General features: G+C 38.4%; 2 protein-coding genes across 11 annotated transcripts in view; one reads left to right on the top strand and one right to left on the bottom strand.

The window, feature by feature from the left end:
• LOC120420377 (serine/threonine-protein kinase 10) overlaps positions 1-27,304 on the top strand; it is a 95,127-nt gene that overhangs the window by 56,519 nt on the left and 11,304 nt on the right. For 3 of the 10 annotated variants that reach the window (XM_039583383.2, XM_039583382.2, XM_039583381.2), the window contains exons 4-15: positions 6,344-6,853; positions 6,927-7,070; positions 7,218-7,259; positions 10,317-10,392; positions 10,477-11,919; positions 13,582-14,825; positions 14,885-15,130; positions 15,193-15,347; positions 15,412-15,580; positions 15,644-15,750; positions 15,819-15,951; positions 18,647-19,646. In XM_039583383.2, the coding sequence (XP_039439317.1) occupies positions 6,344-6,853; positions 6,927-7,070; positions 7,218-7,259; positions 10,317-10,392; positions 10,477-11,919; positions 13,582-14,825; positions 14,885-15,130; positions 15,193-15,347; positions 15,412-15,580; positions 15,644-15,750; positions 15,819-15,951; positions 18,647-19,582 (5,205 nt within the window). In that variant the 3' untranslated portion in view covers positions 19,583-19,646. Of the gene's footprint in view, positions 1-6,343; positions 6,854-6,926; positions 7,071-7,217; positions 7,264-10,316; positions 10,393-10,476; positions 11,920-13,581; positions 14,826-14,884; positions 15,131-15,192; positions 15,348-15,411; positions 15,581-15,643; positions 15,751-15,818; positions 15,952-18,646; positions 19,647-27,304 lie in introns of those variants that run through there. The other 7 variants (XM_039583384.2, XM_039583388.2, XM_039583386.2 and 4 more) reach the window with 7 other exon arrangements.
• LOC120420379 (antigen 5 like allergen Cul n 1-like) lies at positions 25,334-26,531 on the bottom strand. Its single transcript, XM_039583392.2, has 3 exons — positions 25,940-26,531; positions 25,636-25,877; positions 25,334-25,570 (listed from the first exon to the last, which is right to left on the bottom strand). Exons 1-3 carry the CDS (start codon positions 26,315-26,317, stop codon positions 25,336-25,338), a joined length of 855 nt encoding a protein of 284 aa, XP_039439326.1. The 5' UTR covers positions 26,318-26,531; the 3' UTR covers positions 25,334-25,335.

Here is a 27,304-nt window from a genome sequence, read left to right as displayed (position 1 = left end):
GTTCGACCATTGACAAATTCTGCAATTTTGCAATATCAAAACAATACCTTAAATTGGTATGATACCACATTTTGCTCTTGCATAATCCTCAAGACAAATTTTAAAGGGTCCAGGAATACCAAAATTTGGTATTGATACCAGAGAAAGGTATTATTACGCATTTCTCTTGTTATTTACCCATGCTCGGGTTTTCAGAGCACGTAAAAGCTTGAATTTTGGAAAATGATGCATTATTTTGATCAGTTCTGTTAAACGTTTGAATTAACGACGCACTTCGACAGAGGTCAACGACCTCACACCAAAACTTCTTCACCCGAAGGCCGAATAAAAACACGGTTTGTTGTGCGCACAGATTTATTCGCGAAAAAAAAAACTTTTTGCGATAATAAACATTGAAAATTCAAAAGATTTTTTAAACATACTAAAAATGATTCTAATGAGGATGCAAAAGATATTCAAAGTATTGTACGTTTATGCCTGAAACAAATTATTTTCGGCTACTTTCTTATCAATTTTTAATGTTTTCATTCAAATTTCTAAAATTTTGATAAGTTCTTAAAAATATTTCAAAAAGTTTTATTTTTTTGAATCTGTTTTTTTTTGGCAGTCCAACATGATAATTGTCATTATTTTATGTTTTTGTTGTTGTTTTAATCCCAGCAATAATACCATTCACAATCACAAACCTGCCAAAGTTTCTGTTGAACAAGCTAAATTAGAGCAGACACGTGATATCTGTACACCAAAAATATGTAATAATCTAATAATTCTTGTAAAAAATATATTTTTACGCTGTTTTATCATTTAAATTTCTGAATAAATTTCATATATTCAAAAACTCAGACAAAACATAATTTTCAAAATGTTTAGCGGTTTGCACCTTCTACAAAGTTGTTTCTTGTCTTATTTTGCACATTTTGATGAGTAAATGACAAATGAAACACATCATATAATAAGTATTCTGAACTGTTAGTATAAAGTTTCTAATAATAATAATATAGAAATTTAAAACCAAAAAACTTAAAATAGAGATATCTCAGAAATTTCCCGATGAAACATTTCGCTCTTAGAAGCATTGGAAAGCTGAGAAAATTTCCTATAAGACACATTTGAAAGTAGCGATGACTATTTTTTCCTGAAAAGTTTGTTCTAGAAAACACGCCGTTAATAAGGAATTTTCAAACAATAACCATATATTTTTAAAATGTTTTTTTGTTGTACCCTATCATTAACAATGATTAATTTTTAACTCTTTGAAATATCAGAATTCTTTTCTTATTTATGCGAGTTAAGCTCTTTTTTTAATTCTGCTGTCTTTAATTTCTTCTCAAAACATTTTTTAAAATTATTTTAGATTGAATCAGGCAAATTGAAACGAACGAAAATTGTTCAGTTTATTTCACATTAAAAAATTCTAATTTTTTGTATGATTTATTTACTTATGGATTTAAAACATACATCTTTTATCTACATTAAATCTAAAATAATGTTATTTATTCATTTTAACAAAAAAAAAAAAAGTTTTAAATGAAGGAAATGGAGGGGGGTATGAAGGTCTTGCAAATAAGCTAAGGGGGAATTGCAACGGAAAAGGTTGAGAACCACTGATGTAGAAAATCACAAAATTTCATATTACACAAAATTAATTAAATCCATTTAAAAGATGATGTTCAGTCACTTTTAAAAGTTTCATAAAAATATTTCAAGATTAAACTGACAATTTATGCTAAAAAAAATACATGTGCAAAGCGACCTATCAAACTTTGTGGCATTTTTCTCTGAACGCCGAGTGGATTTACGGGTGTCACGATATGGTGATGGTGGTGTGGTGCATGACGAGGCCCGATTTTGAAATTTTGCATTTTTTAAAAAATACATAAATCCAAAACTGACGATTTTGCAAATGAAAATAAAAAACAAATCAGCATTTTTATATGACTCAATCTAACCCAGGTATTCAAAAACGTAGGTTTTATAGAAAACCTAGATATATGGGTATTAAAAGATCGGAAATTTTATGCCCTTTCTGATGCCACATAGGTTGACTTGTGAATTGTGGACCGATTCGGATGCCGGTGGATTTACCGACGACGTAATTCCGGGTTGGTACGAAATTCCAACGAAAAATCTATTCCATCGTTACAAAGACCCACAAAACGATGTTATACCCACTCCAAAATGTTTATTTAGCAATTCTATGGTCATATATTGACACTTAGATAAATTGAAACTTTTCAAAATAAAGTTTAGATAAGTTTTATATAGAATTTCCAGAGTTATACAAACTTTTATACTATATAGTTAGTAAACTTTATATTCAATCCAAATTATTTTTTTAATCAGTCAAGGATGCCTATTTGGAGTTGGGAGACTGGATTTATGGTGATTTGTCAACAAATAACATTATTTATGTTAATTTTTCGAAAGGTGTACAAATTTCTTTTGCACCTTTTTTAATTTTTGTAATAGTATTTGTTATATAACTTTTTATAGAAATCATCTTTTCATGAGCATTTTATAGCAAAATGTTCGGCATGAGTTTCTGAACAAAACTTAGTACTAGGTTTCTGTCAAACTTTAAATTATTTACAAGTTTCATCACAAAATGTGAATAGTGCCCAAGGAGTGTAATAGTAGTTTATGCAACAAGTTGCAAAAAGATGATTTTTTCAGCACGAGTCGTACATTTATCGTACGAGGTTCACCGAGTTGGATAAATACGAAGAGTTCTGAAAAAATCAAGTTTTGCAACGAGTTCCATACAACATTTTTTGTAATTTCAAAAACACACACTGAGTGAAATTTTATGTCAAATTTTCATGTATTTTGTCAATAAATCGTTTAAATCAAAAAATGTTGAAAAGTGTTACTTTTCGAAACAAGTGCTAAAAAGTTCAACTTTTCAGCACCCATTTGAGTGCTGAAAAGTAGAACATTTCATCATTTATTTTGAAAAGTGTTGCTATTCGATTCTGTTATTTTTGGTACAGAAAAGTAGGCTATTTCGTCGTTCAAGAATGACAAGAAAAGAAAGTAGTTTCACGACTGAACTGCAAAAATACTTTTTTTACATACTGTACGTGGCAGTGCGTGGCCGAATGGTTACGCTGTTCGCTTTGTAAGCGGATGATTCTGGGTTCGATTCCCATCTGCTGCAACCTTCCATTGGATGAGGAAGTAAAATGTCGGTCCCGGCCTTGGTTGTCAGGCCGTTAAGTTATTCCAGGTGTAGGAGTTGTCTCCATGCCATAAGTACAAACAACACACCAAACCAAACCTACTCCGGTGGAATCGCTGGCGGCGGTTGGACTCGCAACCCAAAGGTCGTCAGTTCAAACACTGGGGTGGAAGGTTCCTTGGAGTAAAAAGAGGTTTGGGTGCTCTCCCCATTCAAGCCTTCGGACTACTAGGTTCGAGCAGAAACTTGCAATAGAGACAACAAAAGACCCGGGGGTCGTTAATGTGGATGGTTTGATTTTGATGTATCACGTGGATACTCAAAAGTTTTGAATTGAAGGGACCATCCATAAACGACGTGGACACTAGGGTGGACCAAATCCGGGCTTTTTTGGGGCTACCCCCTGAAATCATAGATTGACCCATCACTAGGCAAACGAAACGGAATCGACGTAACACCTTATAATGTAGCCACTAGCGTGCACAGGGTGGGGCAACATAGGGCAACTGCCCCACCATCCTCAAAACTTTGTTCTAAATTTTATCAGGGGGTGTCCATAAATGACGTAATTTTCAAAACGTCCATATTATTGGCACGCTAGTGAATGTAGCCCTCTTAAACTTTGCTGTTTCGTCAACGGTTCCACAGGCGTGTATCGTTCTTTTAGCGATAAGGCTCTTCCTCGTAGGTCTCCTTAGTGTTAAAGTATGGCACGGGGAGAGGGCACTGAATGCCTATACAGTACTTGTTCGGTAACTGAGCTGAGAACGTAGCCCAGTCACCGAATGCTGCTCGCTAACTGGGCTGAACGAAATATTACGAGGGGACCACCGATGCATATTTTTTTCCTGATGAAATATTAAAATAAAAGTTAATCAAATTGTTAAAATAAAATTTCGAAAAAAGTTTTTTTAATAATTGAACATGATTTTTTCATCCATGAACCCCTCGGTCAAACCAAACCAAAAGGTTTGTTTTGGTTTTTTGACGTTTGTCTATTTTGTAACTGGGCTACGGCCAAGGCTGTATATCTTAGGTACTCGCGATCTTGCTTTGCATTAGTGTGAGTGCATGGCTCCGTGCCACTAAAACCAAAACAATAACAAACGAACAATGGATCGTGCCAGGAAAACCAAAACATAAACAATGTCAGTGTCAGTGGAGTGAGAGAGTCAGAGATAGCGATTTTGACAACCGCACTACTACACACTCAATCGCGAGTACCTTAGGTATAAAGCCATGGGCTACGGCCCAGTTATCGAGCGCCCAGTTAAACAACACCCAGTTACCGAACGACTACTGTATTTACACTTAGAATTGTTTACGTCCTCTTCGGGATTCGAACCAGCGACCTCTGGGTTGTGAATCCTGTGCGCGGTCCGATTGACCCGCACAAGCAGACAGAATCTGATGTTCACAAGGTAGAAGAAATTCTTAAACATCATAAAAAGTGTAATCACGGGTATTATGGATGGCCCCTGCACTGATTTACACGAAGGTCAATTCTAATACAACGCAACGAATTTTATTTTTTTTAAGAAAAAAAAACGAATTTTATCTTTTTTTCTTCTAACCAACATTTTGTCACTTTGTGTTTAGACGAATCCTCTTCCAAACAAGTTGTATTTTAATATATTTTAATGTTTATTTGAAACAGCACAAAAGTCAGCAACATGAGTTACGTTGTTTGCAGACTATCCCTTAGCGGCCCCCCACAAACCATGTGGGCAATTTATTTTCATATTGCAACCCTTTCCTCTTTCTCATGAAAACATGAAACTCCCCCCCCCCCTCCTAAAATGTCTACTTAGTATGTAAATTGGCACTAAAACTCATTAAATATTAGGAGAGCAGGGCGTTGCAACGTCACGAATTGTAGGTGGTGTTAAAAAATTGAGGTTTGCCACGGCGGACGGTTTTTTGTACACGCGCAAAAAAAAAAAGATGGAACGGTGTTTTTGCAGAATTACAGATTTGATCAAATCGGAGTGTATAATTGACAAAGGGAGCGCGTGGTAGTAAAAAAATCGGAGTGAAAAGTGATTTTTTTTGTGTGTGCCTTTTGTTTTGCATTTTTGTCGTGTATTGTGTGCTGCGAGAAGAAAATATTCCTCTGAAAATGCAGCGTCATCAGTGCATAATTGACAAAGGGAGCGCGTGGTCGTAAAAATATTCGGAGTGAAAAGTGATTTCTTTTGTGATTTTCAAAGCCCTTCCTATATCATCGTTGATCGGAAGGCACGGCGTCGAGTGGATTGTGTTTAAATTTTTCGAATAAGGTTTTATTTTTTTGCGGTGAAAAAGCCAATTCTATATAATGAACGAAAGACGCACTGACAATTTGGATCGTTGAGTTAATAGTGGAGCAAAATAACTGTGTGTGAGGGATTTTGTGTGTTAACCAGAAAGACCTTCCCATAGCATCATTGCTCGGAAGGCTCGCCGACGGGTCTGTTATGAAAGTCCTCCCCATAGCGTCGTAGCTCGGGAGGCATCGAAAAGCCAATACCTTATCCTACTAACCCAAAAAAATATTAATCACGTGAAGCTTGAAGGAGATGCTGTGGATTCAACGGTCTCAAGCGGTATCAACAAGTATATAGCGAAAAACTATGTGCTTAATGAGTCTGCAACTTCAACTATCGGACTAACATTCCTCCCTTTCGTTGAACTGCAGGCTTCTTGGGAGGGCGCCGGTATTGACTAATAAAGTCGGGGTCTTCAGGGGTTAAACAGTGAACGGATGGTTGGCTCCCACTGATCATTTTTGATTCATTGTTTAACTTCAGCTGATCTGTCAATAACGGAGTAGCAGCTCATAGGCAGTCAACCATGCTCATGCTCATGCTCATGCTCAATTACAGATTTGATCAAATCGAGTTCTGCAAAGTTTTAGGATCACCTAGACAACCTTACAAATCACTAGAAAAAAGAATCGTCCCGATTGGTTAAAACGAGAACCGAGAATTGTAATTACCGTTCCAACTTTTTTTTTATAGCTTTATGAGTTGGAATGTTTATTTAATCCGTCACCAACTAAATGAAATATGATAGTCCAGGTCCCTTTTCAATTAGCATAGCAAACATGTTGTGTCCAAACACTATGTGCCATATAGAGTTACATTACATTCACGTACTTTTTTTTCTCTCTTTCTCGTTTTCCAGATGCTGATAGAGTACTGTGATGGCGGTGCCTTAGATAGTATTATGGTTGAGCTGGAGAAACCACTGACTGAGCCGCAGATCGCGTACGTCTGCAAGCACATGGTCGCCGGCCTGAACCACCTGCACAAGAACAAGGTGATACACCGGGATCTGAAGGCGGGTAACGTGCTGCTCACGATGGACGGCGGCGTCAAGCTGGCGGACTTTGGCGTCTCGGCGAAGAACAAACACACGCTGCAGAAGCACGACACCTTCATCGGGACGCCGTACTGGATGGCGCCGGAGCTGGTGCTGTGCGAGACGTTCCGGGACAACCCGTACGACTTCAAGGTGGACATCTGGTCGCTGGGCATCACGTTGATCGAGTTTGCCCAGATGGAGCCGCCGAACAGCGAGATGTCGCCGATGCGGGTGCTGCTCAAGATCCAGAAGAGCGACCCGCCCAAGCTGGACCAGCCTTCGAAGTGGTCGAAGGCGTTCAACGAGTTTCTGTCCAAGTCGCTGGTGAAGGTATGTGGGTGGGAGGAGGGGGGTTTGTTGGTGTTTGTGCTGGAGACTGATGTTTTGTTTGTCCACATTGCAGGATCCCCAACAAAGGCCCAACACGGACGTGCTCTTGGGGTTGGCGTTCATCAGCGGTAATCTGGATCCGAAGCCGATCAAGGACCTGCTGCTGGAGTACAAAGCGGACGTCGTGGAAGAGGAGCTCGTCGATGAGGAGGCGGAGGTAATTGTCAGCTTTTTTGTTTGGTTTTGAATCCTTTCACAGCACACGCCCATCTGGATCGCGTCTTAATGTGTTGTACCCATCTCTTCTCTAACTATTCGCACGCTGCTCAAAATATCGAACCATTTCTCACAAAACAACTATTAGAAAGCTAAGCGACAGGCGAAGCGTAGATCGCTCTATCAGAGGGTTGGTAAGTTTGTCAGACTAGAGTGTTTGAAACCAAGAGACATTACCAGTTGTTGTCGATCGCCGCCGGCGCGGAGGTAACCCCTCGCTAGGGGCGAACTCTTCAAAACTAGAGCATTTGAACCAGTGCGCGCGCGGTTGGTTCGCAGCGATTCTTCCAAATTGTGTTATTTTTTGTTGTTGTTCAAAACAAGCAGCTGCGCTGATGATGATTGGCACTTAAAGGAGAAGAACAGACCCAGGGAGAACCACCTCAGAACGATCTCCGAACCGGCGTTTCGCGTAGTGCGTATGTGGTCCATTCATCATCATCCGGGGCGTGCGCCTGTATTTTGTTTCCACTCCTCCCCTGTTTTGGTCTAGGCTCGCGGCGCTCGGTTCTAGAGTAGTAGAACGAATGTGCATCTAGCGTGTAAACTTCTAGTCTGGCAATTGTTCACTAGTTTTTTTTTTGTAGTGTAATATTATACCATTTTTTGTACTATTTTTTCTTGATCTTGTGTTCAGTTTTTAATTTGACGGGCGCTCGTTTCGTTGAAACTGATTTCTTTATTTCTATGATTTTTTTTGTTCATGTGCACGTCACTTTGATTTCATTTGTAAGAGGATTCCGCGGGATTTGAAAAAATAGCAGCACATTTCATCAAATTGAAGTAAGGTTAGGTGTTCACAGTCCGGCTACGAAATTATGGAAAAATATAGAGCAGTTCTCTAGGATTTCGGTCATTCGATTTTTTTTTGTATTTTTTAATCCGACTGAAACTTTTTTGGTGCCTTCGGTATGCCCAAAGAAGCCATTTTGCATCATTAGTTTGTCCATATAATTTTCCATACAAATTTGGCAGCTGTCCATACAAAAATGATGTATGAAAATTCAAAAATCTGTATCTTTTGAAGGAATTTTTTGATCGATTTGGTGTCTTCGGCAAAGTTGTAGGTATGGATACGGACTACACTGAAAAAAAATAATACACGGTAAAAAAAATTTGGTGATTTTTTTATTTAACTTTTTATCACTAAAACTTGATTTACAAAAAAACACTATTTTTAATTTTTTTTATTTTTTGATATGTTTTAGAAGACATAAAATGCCAACTTTTCAGAAATTTCCAAGTTGTGCAAAAAATCATTGACCGAGTTATGAATTTTTTAATCAATACTGATTTTTTCAAAAAATCGAAATTTTGGTCGTAAAAATTTTTCAACTTCATTTTTCGATGTAAAATTAAATTTGCAATCAAAAAGTACTTTAGTGAATTTTTGATAAAGTGCACCGTTTTCAAGTTATAGCCATATTTAAGTGACTTTTTTGAAAATAGTCGCAGTTTTTCATTTTTTAAAATTAGTGCACATGTTTGTCCAGTTTTGAAAAAAATATTTTTGAAAAGCTGAGAAAATTCTCTATATTTTGCTTATTCGGACTTTGTTGATACGACCTTTAGTTGCTGAGATATTGCAATGCAAAGGTTTAAAAACAGGAAAATTGATGTTTTCTAAGTCTCACCCAAACAACCCTCCATTTTCTATCGTCAATATCTTAGCAACTAATGGTCCGATTTTCAATGTTAATATATGAAACATTTGTGAAATTTTCCGATCTTTTCGAAAAAAATATTTTCGGAATTTTCAAATCAAGACTAACATTTCAAAAAGGCCAAACATTCAATATTACGCCCTTTTAAAATGTTAGTCTTGATTTGAAAATTTTGAAAAAAATGTTTTCGAAAAGATAGGAAAATTTCACAAATGTTTCATATATTAACATTGAAAATCGGACCATTACTTGCTGAGATATCGACAATAAAAAATGGTGGGTTGTTTGGGTGAAACTTAGAAAACATCAATTTTCCTGTTTTTAAACCTTTGCATTGCAATATCTCAGCGACTAAAGGTCGTATCAACAAAGTCCGAATAAGCAAAATATAGAGAATTTTCTCAGCTTTTCAAAAATATTTTTTTCAAAACTGGGCAAACATGTGCACTAATTTTAAAAAATGAAAAACTGCGACTATTTTCAAAAAAGTCACTTAAATATGGCTATAACTTGAAAACGGTGCACTTTATCAAAATTTCAGTAAAGTACTTTTTGATTGCAAATTTGATTTTACATCGAAAAATGAAGTTGAAAAATTTTTCGACCAAAATTTCGATTTTTTGAAAAAAACAGTATTGATTAAAAAATTCATAACTCGTTCAATGATTTTTTGCACAACCTGGAAATTTCTGAAAAGTTGGCATTTTATGTCCTCTAAAACATATCAAAAAATAAAAAAAATTAAAAATAGTGTTTTTTTGTAAATCAAGTTTTAGTGATAAAAAGTTAAATAAAAAAATCACCAATTTTTTTTTACCGTGTATTATTTTTTTCCAGTGTAGTCCGTATCCATACCTACAACTTTGCCGAAGACACCAAATCGATCAAAAAACTCCTTCAAAAGATAAAGATTTTTGAATTTTCATACATCATTTTTGTATGGACAGCTGCCGAATTTGTATGGAAAATTATATGGACAAACTAATGATGCAAAATGGCTTCTTTGGGCATACCGAAGGCACCAAAAAAGTTTCAGTCGGATTAAAAAATACAAAAATTAAAATTGAAGAAAAAAGACCGATTTCGTAGAGAATTGCTCTATAATCATCAGATTTGATTTAAATACTGAAAAAATACCAATTGATATGACTATTTCAATCAAAAAATCAAAACTAATTGAAGTTGTTGTGCTCCAATTTAAAACATCACCCAAATTTGTAAAACATTGTTTATAAATCCCGTAACATTCCCTCACTCACAGTTGCTGCTGCCAATCAATTCACGCTCGAAAACCCCTCGTCCATTTCTCCCCGCGGGAATCCAATTTAAACTAATTAATTTAAGCTCCAAACCGATTTCGTTTCACGCGCCACTCTTTTAGGTTATGTTGTTGTTGTTTCTCTTCTATTGTGTTTGTTTATCAAATTTTCCATTCTGGTGCTCGCGAACCGGTGCATTTTGTGTATTAATCGAGACTTTTCTTGTTTTTTTTGCTTTGTTTCTCTTCATTCTACGACCTACAGGAGCACCGCAGTTCTGCGCTTCCACTCGACCTGGACGATGACTCATCGTCACTGCAGAGCCAAGAAACCTATAAACGTAAGTTCAGCTCCGCTGCAAGTCGACGCCGCAGTCCCCATGGGCATGGTCAATGTTATAATGAGCGTTTCGTCTTCTGTCAAGTTCCAGATACTCCCACATCCTTATCGAAGTCATCCAGAGATTCGAAAGAGTCGACACCCGTTCCTGTTGAAGATGATAGCAAAGCGAAACCTGCGGCGGCCGCGGCCGCGTCAGCAGCAGCACAATCGCCATCGACGACGACGCCCAGTTCAGCAACAACACCGCCGTCAGCGCCTGTGGCTAGTGATAGTAATAGTAATGTACAAAGTGATGCCAAGAAGTCGTCACCACCTCCAGCATCCACAACGACGGTTCCTGCTCCAGTGTTACCACCAGTCGAACCGGCTGAAGCCCTGACCAACGTCAGCGGAAGTAGCAGCGGCAGCAGCAGTAGCAGTACCGACGCTGAAAAGAAGGCCGGCGTCCTGCTCAAGAAGGAGAAGGGACCGGCCCCGCCGCCACCGCAGACTCCGTCGTCACCTAGTAGTAGAAATGCGCCGCCGAGTTCGCTGGGAGTTGCGCCCACGAGCACCGCGCAAGCAACTGTTCCTCCAACGCCCCCGGAGACGCCCCAAACTCCGGCCGGCGCCAACAAGGGCGTTGATCGCCCGGACCATACGATTTCAAAGCCAGCGCCGGCTTCGCCTGCGGCGATCAACCGACAAATGAGCAGCGACGACCTGATCAAATCACCAAAGAAGGAGCACGCTCCTTCACCACCGAAGCAACAGCAGACGAAGGAGAGTCCGTCCGTGACGCCGTTGCCACCGCCGCCCGAAGAAATGGTGATCGTGACCGGCGTCCGGCGACACTCCCCCGACCTGGACGACCGATTCGACGAATCACCCAAAGAACAGCCACCCGTAACCACCCCCGTTGCCATTCCAAAACCTCCGGTACAGTTCGAGGACGACGTGCAGCCGTACGTGCCGCCCCCACCTCTCCTCTCCCCGGACGACGAGATCCGGATAACGTCGACGCCGAACGCCAAATCGTCCACGACCATCACCATCAACAACGACTCCGTGCTGCTCGCGGACCCGTCCAACAGTCTTGCCACCAACGTCAGCCAGGTCACCGTCGTAACGAGCCACCCGCCGGTCATCATCGACAACTCGCTGGCCATAGTCGCCGGCCGGTCCGGCTCCTCGTCCTCGGCGTCCTCCACCAAGTCGTTCGGCTCGTCCCAGCGCCGGTCGCGCGTCCTCACGCCCAAGAACAGCGACGAGGTCGTGATCGTGTCGAACGAGCTGAACAAAACGCACGTCAACGAGTCCAGCACGGACGACGACTTCCAGTCGCTGGACAGCTTGGAGAACCTGTCGCCGAGGCATCGGAAGCGCCAGCAGCAGCCGCTGTCCGGTAGCAGTGGGCAAATCGCTCGCAAGCTGGACGAAAGCGAGGTGCTGATCGTGAGCTCCGGGTATATTGGGGATGACGACCGGGAGCGGGAGCAGATCGCGAGCGAACAGGACGATTTCATCAACGATGAGCTGTTTATAGGTGAGTTCTGCTCAATAATCGTCAAACTCAATTCATGGTTTATGCTATTCAAATCAACACTTGTAGCACCAACAAGAATCTTAGAATTTTTAAATTTTGGAATTTTGAAATTCTCATTTTTTTAATTTTAGAATTTTTGAATTTTTGGACTTTGAAATTTTTTAAATTTTCAAAATTTAGAATTTTAGGACTTTGAAATTTTTTAAATTTTCAAAATTTAGAATTTTAGAAATTTTAGAAATTTTAGAATTTTAGAATTTTAGAATTTTAGAATTTTAGAATTTTAGAATTTTAGAATTTTAGAATTTTAGAATTTTAGAATTTTAGAATTTTAGAATTTTAGAATTTTAGAATTTTAGAATTTTAGAATTTTAGAATTTTAGAATTTTAGAATTTTAGAATTTTAGAATTTTAGAATTTTAGAATTTTAGAATTTTAGAATTTTAGAATTTTAGAATTTTAGAATTTTAGAATTTTAGAATTTTAGAATTTTAGAATTTTAGAATTTTAGAATTTTAGAATTTTAGAATTTTAGAATTTTAGAATTTTAGAATTTTAGAATTTTAGAATTTTAGAATTTTAGAATTTTAGAATTTTAGAATTTTAGAATTTTAGAACTTTAGAATTTTAGAATTTTAGAATTTTAGAATTTTAGAATTTTAGAATTTTAGAATTTTAGAATTTTAGAATTTTAGAATTTTAGAATTTTAGAATTTTAGAATTTTAGAATTTTAGAATTTTAGAATTTTAGAATTTTAGAATTTTAGAATTTTAGAATTTTAGAATTTTAGAATTTTAGAATTTTAGAATTTTAGAATTTTAGAATTTTAGAATTTTAGAATTTTAGAATTTTAGAATTTTAGAATTTTAGAAATTTTAGAAATTTTGGAATTTTAGAATTTTAGAATTTTAGAATTATAGAATTATAGAATTATAGAATTTTAGAATTTTAGAATTTTTGAATTTTTGAATGTTATAATTTTTGAATTTTTGAATTTTAGAATTTTAGAATTTTAGATTTTTTTTTCAAGAATCGCCCAAATTTGTCAGAAATGCCTTTTAGATTGTAACTTAGAGTATATGCATCTGTTTGAGATGATTCATCCTTGCGGATCGAATGCAATGAGAATCATCCAAATCGGTTGAGTTTTCGTCGAGATTCAGCCGGTTGGAGTTAAATTTCCAACATTTTTGACCCCGTTGGGGCTACAAGTGTTAAGCTGTCGGTTATCAACCGGCCAGGCCTACTTTGTGAAGTTTACCGCAGAGATGAATATATTGCTCGTTATCAGCAATTCCAAGAACGCAAACTAGTTCCTCTCTTCTAGCTTATCGCCATCAACAACTTTACGATTCTTGTTGAACTTGGAGCCCCTTTCTCTAATCCTAGTCGACTTGCTTGTGTCTTCAGTCGGTTTAAAAAATCATGTTCAGTATCTCCAGATCACGAACAATCATGACGGTGTTATCGGTATAAGCAGGTGTTTGGACTGACTTGTTGAAATTTGTGCAATTCGTGTCGATATTCGCACTTCGCACAATTCCCCCTTAGCTTTGTTAGATTTCCAACCTAATTTTCAACATTCGTCGGCGTGCCTTCCAAGCTTCGATGCTATTAAGCCGGCTTCACGATCTAATCTTTCCATTTCTTTCCCCTCACAGGTAATAATAACAATAATCATAGCAACAGTAAACTATTGGACACTAGTCATGTTTCGGTGGTGACCGTCGGCGAGGAGGAGATCAAGGTGAAGGACTCCTCGCACCACATCATCAACAGCGGTGGCACCGCCTCTCCGGCGCACCTCCACCTACTGAACCATCACCAACAGCACAATCAGCACCATCCGCCCCACCACGACTCGATCAGCGACCTGTCGAACGTGAGCTGCGGTCCGAGCGAGTCCAGCGACGACGTCAAGGTGATGGACGTGATGATGACCCATCCGCCGCCAACGAGCACAAGCAGCGTGAGTACGGGCAGTACGGTGACGGCCGCTGGCGGCGGTAACTTTGCTCAACGGTCCCCGTCGGGTTCATCGATTTCATCGCCGCCGCTGCGGAGTGGCGGTTCTAGTACTAAGTTGAACGGCGCCGGCGGTGACTTTAGCCGCAGCCGGGAGGACGTCAGTATCATAGTGAATAAGCGCAAGATCGTCGATAAGCAGGCGCGGGTATCGCCGGACAGCAGCGTCGGCTCGATGGACGGGACCGGGTCGGTACGATCGGCCAGTACGCCACTTCATCACAACCACCAGCAGGAGAAGCCGCAGCAGCTGCAACCAGGTCACGGCAAGCAGCTGGACCGAAGCGATGCCGAGAGCATCGCGACCACAACTAGTCACGACAGCCGCGAACAGTCGGTTGACGAGGAGGTACAACTGAGGAGGAAACCTCCGGCGCCGGTTGAACCCGAAGAGGACAAGGTTCCGCCCATCGCCCCGCCCAACACCCGCACCAAGCCTAGCCAGCGCAACTTTAGCAAGGAAGAGATTCACCTGCAGAACCTCAAGAAGAAGACGCGAAAGCGAACGCGCAAGTTTGAGATCGACGGCGTCCAGGTGACGACCACCACCAGCAAGGTGATCTACAGCGACGAGGACAACAACAAGCTGTACGACGACCACCTGTTCCGGAAGCAGGAGCTGCGCGAGCTCAAGATGCTCCAAAAGCAGGAGAAGAAGCAGTTCTACGAGCTGCAGCAGAAGGAGGTCGTCGCCAAAGAGCAGCAGGAGAAAAAGTTCGAACAGGAGCGGCTCCAGCTGGAGCGCACCTTCGAGGCGGACATGGACGTGCTTGCGCGTCAGCACCGCCAAACGGTGGAAAAGTACGAGCAACAGCAAGAGACTGAGCTGCGAAATACCTCCAAGAAGATCCGCGCCGAGCAGGAGCGGGACCTGAAGCTGGTAAGAACGGTCCTTCAATCGCTCAGTCGAATCTTCAACTAACCTTCTTTAAATTATAGTTCCGCGACAGCCTGAAGCAGGAGATTCGGCTGCTCAAGCAGGAGGTCGACTTGCTGCCCAAGGAGAAGCGGAAAGATGAGTTCCGCAAGCGCAAGACGGCGATGGAGCTGGAGCACGAGGAGCGCGAGAAGAACTTCCTGGCGACGCTCTCCGAAAATCACGAGCTGGCGCTGCGCCGCATCAGCGAGATCTATCGCGAGAAGCTGTCCGCCGCAGACAAGGGCTACCTGCAGCAGAAGCAGACGGTGAGTTGTTGCGGGTTGTGATTTGGTGCATCGAATCTTTTAACACTTGACTTGCCTTGCAGGCCATGCGAACCCGAGAGGCTATGCTGTGGGAGCTGGAGGAAAAGCACATCCACGACAAGCACCAGCTCGCGAAGCGCCACGTCAAGGATCTGTGCTTTATGCAGCGCCACCAGATGATCATCCGGCACGAGAAAGAACTGGATCAAATCAAGAGGTAATTCGATTAAAAGTCTATATTTCTTCAACTTGACTAAATCAACATTCTTGTTTCGCTGTAGAATGATTTCCCGGAAGGAGGAGGAAGTGCTCAAGCGGCAAACCATCGAGAGGCGGGCGCTGCCGAAGCGGATCCGAGCCGAGCGCAAGGCCCGGGACATGATGTTCCGCGAATCGTTGCGGATATCGATGACCACCGATCCGGAGCTGGAGCGGGAGAAGCTGAAGAAGGTTTGTTCTGCTAAACTCTAGAAATCTTCTGAAGGTGCTAAATTCTTTTTGTTTTTATTCTAGTTCCAAGAGCAGGAGAAGAAGCGCTACACCCAGGAACAAGTTCGGTTCGAGACCAAGCACAGCAAGCAGCTCGAAGAGCTGCGAGCCACCTCGGATGGTTCCATCAGGTACGGACTCAACCGCTTCACAACACATCTTCAGCGTATAAATATTGACCTTGTTGTGTTTCTTGTAGGGAGCTGGAACAGCTGCAGAACGAGAAGCGCAAGCAGCTGCTGGAACATGAGACGGCCAAGCTGCGCGACTGTGACGAGGGCCTGCAGAAGGAGCTGCGCGAGTGGAAGTCCCAGCTGCTGCCGCGAAAGCAGGTGAGTCTTCTTTGTGGGATGGAACCGGGTCTCTCTACAACGCTGTAGATATCGATTTTCCAGTAAGCTTTAGTGCATGGAAGGGATTGCTGTTTGAAACGGTCGAAAGCGCTGAAACATATAGATTTTTTTTATTTATAATTTTTTGTATGATAGCTAACTCTTTAGTTGATAACTAAATTATTGTTTTGATTGGAGTAAGTAGTGTTTGATAATATCAATTGGCGGTTTTTATTTTAGCTTTTAGATAAGTTTGAGGCAAGGCTAGATATCGAAATGGTTACCCATACACTGATTCAATTTATATTAATGCGTTCTAACATCATTCCATCACATCGATTGAAAAAAATACGGTGTTTGGTTGAGAAAAAAACGATTTTCATCTTTAAACTCGGAAATCAATGTACTCATTTTACGGTCATGTCTCTTTTCTTTTCAAATGATGGTACAAATCTGATTTCGATTTTTTCAAAAAAATATTGTATTCTGCAATAGCTCAAAATATTTGTTTTTCCTAACATGTTTTTTTCGCAAAACTTTTTTATGAAAAGCAGTCGAAATTATGATAAAACGCTGAGATTTCAAAAAAGTGTCCACGTTGTTTATTTATGGTCTCAATAACCTAGAGAGGTCATTCGTCACATCAATTCTAAAATGTAAAATTCTAAAATGTAAAATTTAAAAAAAAAATCCAAAATATCCAAGAATACCAAAACTTTTAAAAATTTAAAAAATACAAAAAATTTCATAAATTCCAGAAATTCAACAAATTTTTCATATCCCAAAAATATAAAAAAAAAATCTAAAAAATTGAAACTTCAAAAAATAAAAAAAATTAAAATTCCATTTTTTTCATTTTTTTCGTTTAATTCCCAAAAATTCTGTAAATTCTAAAAATTTCCAAAAATTTCCCAAAGTTTCCCAATTTCTATAAATTAAAAAAAATAAAAAGATTTAAATTTCAAAAATTCTAAAAATTAAAACAAAATTTTTTAAAATTCTAAAGAAATCATAAAAATGATTTAATCCAAAAATCACGGAAATTCTTAAAAAAAAAAAAACAAAAAATTCCAAAAATTACAGAAATTACAAAAATTAAAAAGAAAACAAAAATTCCACAAAAATTTCAAGTTTCGAAAATTTTCAATTCTTAAATCCAGAATTTAAAAAAAAAATCCCAACTATCCAAGTATTAAATTTTTTTTTAAAAAATCAAAAAATTCAAAACATTCCATAAATTCTATAAATTAAAAAAAATACAAAAATTATAAAAAAATCCAAACGTTCCAAAAATTTCCTATTCTAAAAAAAACAAAATTTAAAAAATACCAAAATATCCAAGAAAACCAAAATTTTCAAAAATTCTATAAATTTTATAAATTTATAAAATTTAATAAAAATCCAAAAATCCAAAAGTTAAAAAAATTATAACAGTTTTAAAATATTAAATAATCCCGGAAATATTAAAAATTCCAAAAATATTAAAAAAAAATTAAATCCCAAAAAATAAAAATTTCCAAAAATTGACAAAACAAAAATTTCAAAAGTTCTAAAAATTTTTAAACTAAAAAATAAAAAAAAATAAAAAATAAACAAAATTGTTAAAAGTTCCAAAAAATTCTAAAATTCAATTTTTTTAAAAAATGGTTAAAATCTAAAAGTTTTATTTTTTTTAAATTCAAAAATGCCTAAAATTGCAAAAATTCTAAACATTCCAATTCTAACAATCCCAAAAAATAAAAACCAAAAATCCAAAAATTTCAAATTTATATAAAAATTAAAAAATTAAGAACAATCCAAATTCCTCAAATATTCTACAGTTTTTAATTCTATGGGTCTAAAACTTGAAAATAAAAATTTTATAATATTTTCAATTATAAAACTCTACAATTTAAAAATTACAATTTAAAAATTCCAAAAATTGTATTATTGGTATATTTTTAATTTTTTTTAGCAAAAGCAATTGCAAAATTAGTTTTTCAAATAATTGTCCCTTTTTACAATTTTAATGAATACCCTCAATTTTACCAAAATTATTTCCTCCAAAGATACCGATTTTGATAGAACCAACCCTTATTGTTTGGACAATTGCCAAAATGGTGTGAGACTCATGGGGTTCGTCACTGTGAGCGACTGAAAAAAGCAATTTTAAGAGATTGCCAAACTGTCAAACACAAAAAAGAGCGAGTTTGTTTGCCATAGTCTTATAGATACGTGCAAGCAAAATGCAGGCTAACAAGCAAAGCAGTCAAACTGTCAAACTGTGAAAAAAAATGTTTGTTTGCGAGTTTGTTTGTTTGTCGTAGTCTAATTTGTCCTTCACAATTCGCAAACAAAAATTGAAGTTTTGGTTGTATGGACGAACCAATAATGTGTGTAAACTCACTTCTTGAAATGTGAGGAAATTGGCAAACTTTTAGGAGTAACCAATTCGATATCTAACCCTGTAGCTCAGCTTCATTGCAGCATGCAGCTCGATAATTAGCTTGTTAGTAAAGATAAGAGAGAGTGCTTTATAACCGAATTGTACAGAGTGTATGAGTTCTTCCGACTAACCGCATTTTCTTAACGAATAACATTTTCCCCATTTTTTACCCCTCGCCTTCTCCGTGACGCTGCGCCCTCGTGGGAACTACTCAAACTACAATAACCAAACACACGAAAAATAAAACCTCGAAACACACACAATTTACAGAGCGTTCAGAAAGAGCTCGACCGGGCGGTGGACGAGTACGAGCTGCGGTGGGGTGGGCCCGTCGACAGGCGCGAGTTCGAGGGCGATTTTGTCGTGCCGCCGGAGATCCGCAACCGGACCAACTCGCTCAATTCGCGCTCGCTGCGGCTGCACGGCGGTCTGTTGAGCATTTCCCGGTCCCGTACGTTCCTGTCGCTGCCGGTGGCGAACGGGGGTCGGAACGGCGGTATACACAGTTCGGTGCCGGATCTGAGCCGGTCGGTGCCGAATACGCCCGGGTCGGCCCACAAGCTGTCGCTGGCTTCGTCGTACGACTCGGTGCTGGAGGAGAACGAGAATGAGGGAGGGGGGGTGGCGGAGGGTCAGGGGGGAGGTCAGCAGTCGGCGATCAAGTATATCTTCACGGACGATGGGGTTCATTTGAGGCGGAAGTCGGAGGATATTCTGTCGGGGAGGAGGACGAAGATTCCGGTGAAGGGTAGCCAGGGTCATGGGAGGGCGTATCAGGAGAACGGAGGTCGGCCTCAGTCGCAGCAGCAGCATCAGCAGAGTCATTCGAGGCAGCATTCTGAGCCCAGCAATCGGCTGGTTCCGATTCGGGTCAAGAAGCCGGGCAACTTTTTCGAAGCCATGACCAACAGGTCGTCGCAAGCGGCGGTTCCTCAGTATAGTGGAGGGACCATGCCCAGAAGTGGTGGCGCTGGCTATGGGTGGGGAAATAGTCGTCTCGGGACCGCGAACAACTTCTCGTCCGACGCTAATATAAACAGACTGTCGACGTTTAGTTCGGCCAGGGGTGGTCTTCCGATGCCACCGGAGCAGCAGTACCGAAACGGTGGGAACGATCCGCGCGGTGTCGTCAATCCGGGCATGAAACTGTCCCCTTCAACGCCAATTTTGCTTTCCCCAGGAAAGGAGTCCGATTCAGCAGCTTAAGCCACCCTCCCTTCAATATCAACTAGTCAGTTCAAATAGTCCAAATCTAGCAATCAATTGACCTCCCCCCTGCAGAACTTAGCATAAACTCAGTCCAGGTTCCCGCAACTGTGTATACGCGTTCAAACCCCCCGCTGCAATGCGTCCACCCGGCGCGACAATCCCTTTTGGTGCACCGAGTTCGATACCTATTCAACGATGCGCGCGCACTCACTCACAATACACACACAACACTCTATTGCTACTAACGTTCAAGTACTAACTAACCACAACAATTAACGGGCTGCACCAATCAACAGTTATTGCACACTAACCGTAATCAACAACTGTGTGTACTAACACGCGCACCTAACACGTCCGAAGAAGCGCACTAACAATTCCGCGCCGCACACAAACTCCCACCCTCAAATCCCCTTCGATCAACTACAATCACACACGAAATAATGCGGTGCCAAAGCTATGCAGTCGTCCACAAATATGCATTTTTTGGGAATCCGGAATGTGGATTCGGCGGAGGTCGAGTGGCCGATCGGAACCAGGTTTGTAAAATGGTTTTACTTTGAAGTGTCGTACCACCCCGTACGTACATCATCACCGTCTCCGTAAATGTCCACCCGTGTCATGTGTCTGTTAAATGTGGTTATATTTTTACTTTCTCGTTTTAAATGTTGTTCTTCGCCGTTTCTATTGTGTTCAGTGTTGGTGTAAGTCAATTTTCAACCAAAGAACCAGTTGTCAAATTATGGCTTTGATAACTCAATCTATGCATTAGGCGATTTTTAAAACGAATTGATCATTTTGTTTTCACTGCACTACATTTTTTTTTTATTCACTTTCACCATTGAAGATGAATTACCCATAAGCTTTTTTTTTTATTTCCGAAAATAAAATAGATTTGGAAGGGCTAACACTTATGTTTGACAGTTTAAATTGCCTTGATTTAAGAGTTTTGAAATTATTGTTTTAAAAAGAGCCGAAAATTAAACAAAGTTGAATTTTGTACATAGAGGATTCAACCAAAAGTTTTCGAAATATCGCGAGATGAATAATGAGGGCTATATGAAGCTGTGAGTCAGTTGGAGCAACACGCTAGAACACGCTTTGAGTTTGCTCAAGACACCAAATCGATCAGAAAATCCCGGTTCAAAATACAGATTTTTGGATATTCACATGGCCATTTTGCGTTCATGGAAAAGTAGGATAAGGTACACAGAAAAAAAAGTTGAATTTTGGAATGTTGAAAATTAGGTAGGTTGAATATTACCTCTTTTTTGAGTAATATTACATAAAAAAATGTGTAAAAATGTGTACCTGATGAATATTCGTCAAAAACTGATGAAAATGCACCATTTTCTGGGGTAAAATGAATCTACTGTCTCATTGTAGACCAGGGGTGCTCAAAGTTTTTGAATGGTGGGTCATATTTGAAGTTCAGATAAGCTTGCGGGCCAAATGTGAAAATGGCGGACTTGAGAGAAAAAAAATTACGTAATTTCGCTCTATAAAATGGAGAAATACATCAATCAGTTGAAATTTGTTGCAATTTCATTTACCTTTCTAAAATTTTCGTCATTTAAAGTTTTAGGAACAGAAAAGGATTTTTATTTCGTTGAAAAAAGCTTTGAATCCAATTGGTTCAAATTTATTTAAATCAAAAATCTAAAAAAATATTATTCAAAAGCTCATTACTGCAATTTTAATGCTACAACAGACATTGAAATCAGGTTAGACCGCTGCTAATATTTATGTTAGAAAATTATATTTCACGGTTTGGTCAAGGTCGAGGAGTGGTTGACCATTTTGTGACTGAATGCTGAAGACAAAGTTCATATCACAAATATGTATTGTTCTTGAAATGTTAACTTTTATTTTTATTTCGAAGGGGTGACACAAACTTACACAAATTGCAATTTTTTTTCAAAATAAAATGTACTTTAATAACAAATCAGATGGTTCAAAGGGCCATTTTACATGATCATTCAAAACGGGTTCGCGGGCCACAACAAATCACTTCGCGGGCCATACTTTGGTCGCCCCTGTATAGACGCACTTGGCAGGAACAATGAGACAGCTGGGGAACAGTGAGACACTCTACAAAAATCAATACTTTTCTAGTAAAACATCATGTTATTATATTGCTCCATTGCAGGTGACTTACTTTGAACATTTTCAAGTAATTTTGTCAACATGAAACTTCAATTAACAAAAGTTATACTAAAAAGAATTTGAATTTGGTAAAATCCATTTATTTTACCAAATAACTTTATATTTTTGGTAAAATGAAGTTCAAACTCAACAAATATGCCAAAAATCACTTCCAATTTATGTTTTAAAAGATTTCCATAAATTTTGAAAAGTTTGAAAAAAGAGTGGGGAACAATGAGACAGCCCTGGATTCTGGGTATATTCTAAATTTTGGTCAAACCTAATAAAAGGACTTAGACAAATCCTATCCAATGATAGTTCGCATGGAAAATTCAGACAATATTTCTATCACAATATCTGAAATTTGGCCTCCAAAAAGTGTATAAATAACACTTAAGTGCTAATAACTTTCATTAGGGTTGGCAGATCCTCAATGTTTTAGGCTCATTTGAAAGGTCTTTCGATTATCTAACTAATGGCAGGTCGCATGATGGACCCGGACATCATTTTTTTTTATTATTAAAATATCTATGATCCGGCCTCCAAAAAGTACAGTATGTAAAAAAAGTATTTACTAGTACTACGTTTTGTTCAGAAACTCATGCCAGACATTTTGCTACAAAAAACTCATGAAAAGATGATTTCTATAAAAAGTTATATAACAAATACTATTACGAAACTAAAAAAGGTGCAAAAAAAGTTTGTACACCTTTCGAAAAATTAACATAAATAATGTTATTTGTTGACAAATCACCATGAATCCAGTCTCTCAACTCCAAATAGGCATCCTTGACTGATTAAAAAAATAATTTGGATTGAATATAAAGTTTACTAACTACTTAGTATAAAAGTTTATATAACTCTGGAAATTCTATATAAAACTTATCTAAACTTAATTTTGCAAACTTTTAATTCAACTAAATGTCAATATAATACCATAGAATTGCTAAATAAACATTTTGGAGTGGGTATAACACCGTTTTGGGGGTATTTGTATCGATAGAATAGATTTTTCGATGGAATTTCGTACCAACCCGGAATTACGTCGTCGGAAAATCCGCCGGCATCCGAACCGGTCCACAATTCTTAAGTCAACCTATGTGGCATCGGAAAGGGCATAAAATTTCCGATCTTTTGATACCCATACATCTAGGTTTTCTATAAAACCCACGATTTTAAATACCTAGGTAAAAACGTTGTTATGGTTTCGTTTGAGCAACCTGCCAAAAATGTATGGAATTTCGTAATTTTTGTTCTCGTGGATCAAACTTACTTTTTGCCCAGGTATTTAAAAACGTGGGTTTTATAGAAAACCTAGATGTATGGGTATCAAAAGATCGAAAATTTTATGCCCTTCCCGATTCCACATAGGTTGACTTGTGAATCGTGGACCGGTTCGGATGCCGGCGGATTTTCTTACGACGTAATTCCGGGTTGGTACGAAATTCTAACGAAAAATCTATTCTATCGATACAAATACCCCCAAAACGGTGTTATACCCACTCCAAAATGTTTATTTAGCAATTCTATGGTAATATATTGACATTTAGTTGAATTAAAAGTTTGCAAAATTAAGTTTAGATAAGTTTTATATAGAATTTCCAGAGTTATATAAACTTTTATACTAAGTAGTTAGTAAACTTTATATTCAATCCAAATTATTTTTTTAATCAGTCAAGGATGCCTATTTGGAGTTGAGAGACTGGATTTATGGTGATTTGTCAACAAATAACATTATTTATGATAATTTTTCGAAAGGTGTACAAACTTTTTTTGCACCTTTTTTATTTTCGTAATAGTATTTGTTATATAACTTTTTATAGAAATCATCTTTTCATGTTTGTAGCAAAATGTTTGGCATGAGTTTCTGAACAAAACGTAGTACTAGGTTCCTGTCAAACTTTAATTTTTTTAACATGTTTCATCACAAAATGTGCATAGTGCTCAAGGGGTGTAAATACTTTTTTTTACATACTGTATATAATAACTTTTGATAGGGTTGTTAGATCTTCAATGTCTTGGGCTCGTTGAAAAGGTCTTTTAAATACCTTTCTAAAAATGTATAACATGATAGGTTTTCTTGCAAAAACCATCCTTGCGGATCTTCCGGACATACGCCAAAATCGTTTTTTTGGCATAACTTTTGAAGTACTTAACTAAACTTGCTGATTTCAAATAGAGACCTATGGGACCCCAAGACTGATCCAATGAGCCTAATACGGTCAAAATCTGTTCATCAAGTCCGGATATAATCGAGTGACAATTTTTTTGTCCACCCATCTACACACAGACATTTGCTCAGAACATGATTCTGAGTCGATATGTATGCGTGAAGGTGGGTTTACGAGGTCAAATTAATAAGTTCATTTTTCGAGTGATTTTATAGCCTTTCCTCAGTAAGGTGAGGAAGGCAAAAAGGTACACGGACAATTTGTCGATCTTTTTTTTTTTTTTTTACAGAAAATGAATTTCGTAAATTCCATTTCAACAAATCATCTTCGTGATTAACTTTACACAGTTGGCTTGGCCGTTTAGAAAAGAAGGATGTTGGAAGTCATCACCCCAAAATTCTCCAGGTTAAATTCGCTATGGTTAGTTTAGGTTAGATTAGAAAATCAATTTCGTAAAATTCCTATTTTTTTTATTTTTGATATGTTTAAGGTCGAAAACTCGCAACTTTAGAGCCTTAAAATGGCATGGTTAAAAATGTTGCCGCAGCTTAGGAAATTTTCTGAATTTTATAAAAAATCTTTTTATAGATGGTCACTCATGAGCACTATTTTACAAAAATCGAAAAATCAAATTTCTAGATATAATCACATTTTAAGTGGCCTTAATTCAAAAACCGCGCATTTCATCCAAATTTATGTGATTTTACATAAAAATCTATAGTCCAAATATTTGGGTAATAATTCTATTTTATAAAATAAATGTTTTCAACAAATTAAGAAAGAATAATAATCAATATTTAGATATAATTATTGTAAGGGCAGCTGTCAAATTTGTAGGAGAACGAAAACCGGCTTTTTTAGTCACAGGACAGGCAAAAAAGGTAATTTCTAGTAGAATTGCTCCATTAGAAAAAAAAATGCGATTTAAACTAAAATATTTAAACATGTTGACAAGAGTAAACAAATTAAACAAGGGAAAAAATGTAATTGCAATTTTTTTGCAATAATTTGTAATTATGACCCACGCCAGGAAGGCCTCTCACGTATCACCTCTTACATCTCAATCATTTCCTCTACTTGAGCATTCCTCCTTTGTGTCACATCGGCATAAATCAATCCAACCTCCCGGCTTGCAATGATTGATTTCCCGAAGCAAATCACGTTCAAGCGTTTTGCGGGCTTGATAACGATCCAATTCACACACCCTCTTCTTCTGCTAGAGCTACGTGCTAATCTATGTCGCCCTCGCCCGTGTCGTTGCTGGTTGCTGGTGGCAATTAAGGACGCGTTTCGCGAATAAATCATACAATGTTTACAACGACGGCTTTCCTCAAGTTGGGTGATAAATACATTGTTTATATTTTAATTTTTACCTCAAATATAAAAGAGAAGATAGCACCTTTTTGATATCATGATTCTGCTAGGGTTTATGTTGGTTTAACCTCGGCACAGACAGCGGAACTTTCCGCCGGTGCATCCGTGCTTGCACTTGCTGCACCGTTTGCCCTTCCGGTAGACTGGTCGATCCTCGATGTTACCCTCGGAGTAGTTGCACACCAGGTAGTAGTGCATAAACGGAAGATTGTTGGATTGTTTGTGGAACCGCACCAGGGCGCAACCGATCTCGGTCGTATCCGCGTGGATCAGCTGGGTAAAGTGGCCGATGCGGAAGCTGTAACGAGGAAATTTAATTTTGTTTGTACATGATTCTTAAACAACAAGCTGGAAAAGTCTCACCTGTGCGGAGTGACCTCGTACCGATCGACGTCCCGCTGCTTTGCTTCCTTGTGCTCCAGGTACCACTTGCGCAGCAAGTCCCGCACCACGTGCGTCGAGGTATAATTCATCCCGTGGAACCACTTCATACCGATGCTTTGACCGGTGTACCGGAAACGCTCCGTATTGTGGCAATCGTCATGGGCAAACTGACAACTTTTGGCATTAAATTCTGCCAAATGTCCTAGTTCATCGTTCCAGCGCTGTTAACAAACGAGTTCATCGTAGGAACTTTACTCGAAAACTTCACTGAAAAAAAACTCACCAATTTCTGCATTGAACTGGCCGACGCGAATCTCTTCATGGATCCACAAGCTAATGCGTTCCTCTTGAGATTGTGATAGTTCAGTATCAAATTCACATACTTCGGTGTCATCTTGATCAAAATTGGCCGTTGACAGTCCGAGCCAAACTTGAGTCCACCACAAGCCACGTGACTCGTTCCAGTTGGGCACAACCCCGCAGAACAGTAATCGAACGAAGATTTCGACGACTTGGACGACCTCCGGATGCAGGAGACATCATCGATAACCACCATCACAAGGAGGAGGATGGTGGTCATCACGAGAGTGACTCCAAAGAAGTCTGCTTGTCGACGCCGTTTTCGGCCACCACTTTGATATCGGTCCGATTGCGTACGCATTGTGAAACTGATTGACGAGGACCGGGGCTGCACTCTCGCGAAACGGTGGTGCTGTTCTGGCGCGTGATTCTATCATAGATAGAAGAGCTTGGGGACACTTGTTTCAGTGGTAAATGTTGGCATTGCTATAATTTCAACTAATACCGAATATGTACAAACGCTTGATTCTGTTTCAATTCAGAAATAATAACAAGAAAAAGCTATTTTGGGAACGAAATTTTCTAAATTATTATTGAAATGAATAGTTTCGTGCTTTCTTACAAATCCGTTTTTAGCATTTTTTTTAAAGCTGTTATTAAAAATTTAATCTTTATCTTTTTCAACTTTTTTTTGAAAATGTACTTTTCATACAGAATCTATTGTTCTCTTCTTCATCGCTTCATTAAAACATACAAGAGCAATCCTCTACGAAATCGGTCTTTTTTCTTGAATTTTAAAATTTGTATTTTTAAATCCGGCTGAAACTTTTTTTTGTGGACTTTGTATGCCCAAAGAAGCCATTTTGCATCATTAGTTTGTCCATATAAATTTCCATACAAATTTCGCAGCTGTCCATACACAAATGATTTATGAAAATTCAAAAATCTGTATCTTTTGAAGAAATTTTTTGATCGATTTGGTGTCTTCGGCAAAGTTGTAGGTAAGGAAAGGACTACACTGAAAAAAAATTATAGGGTAACATTTTTTTGTGTGGATTTGCATTTGCAAAAAACATTATTTTTTATCATTTTTTTATTTTCTTATATGTTTTAGGGGACATCAAATACCAACTTTTCAGAAATTTCCAAAACGGACAAAAAAAATCTTTGAACGAGTAATGAATTGTTTTAATCAATAAATATATAAAAAAAAATCGAAGTATTGGTCGCAAACATTTTTCATCTTCATTTTTCGATTTTTCGAAATCGAATTTGCAATCAAAAAGTACTTAAGTGAAAATTCGCACCTTTTTCAATTTATAGCCATTTTAAGGTAACTTTTTTGAAA

This window comes from Culex pipiens, chromosome 2, assembly GCF_016801865.2.
Source record: "Culex pipiens pallens isolate TS chromosome 2, TS_CPP_V2, whole genome shotgun sequence".
NCBI classification, from domain to species: Eukaryota; Metazoa; Arthropoda; class Insecta; order Diptera; family Culicidae; genus Culex; species Culex pipiens.
Note: the sequence above shows the minus strand (reverse complement) of the source record. Positions and strands in the feature narration are given on the sequence as shown.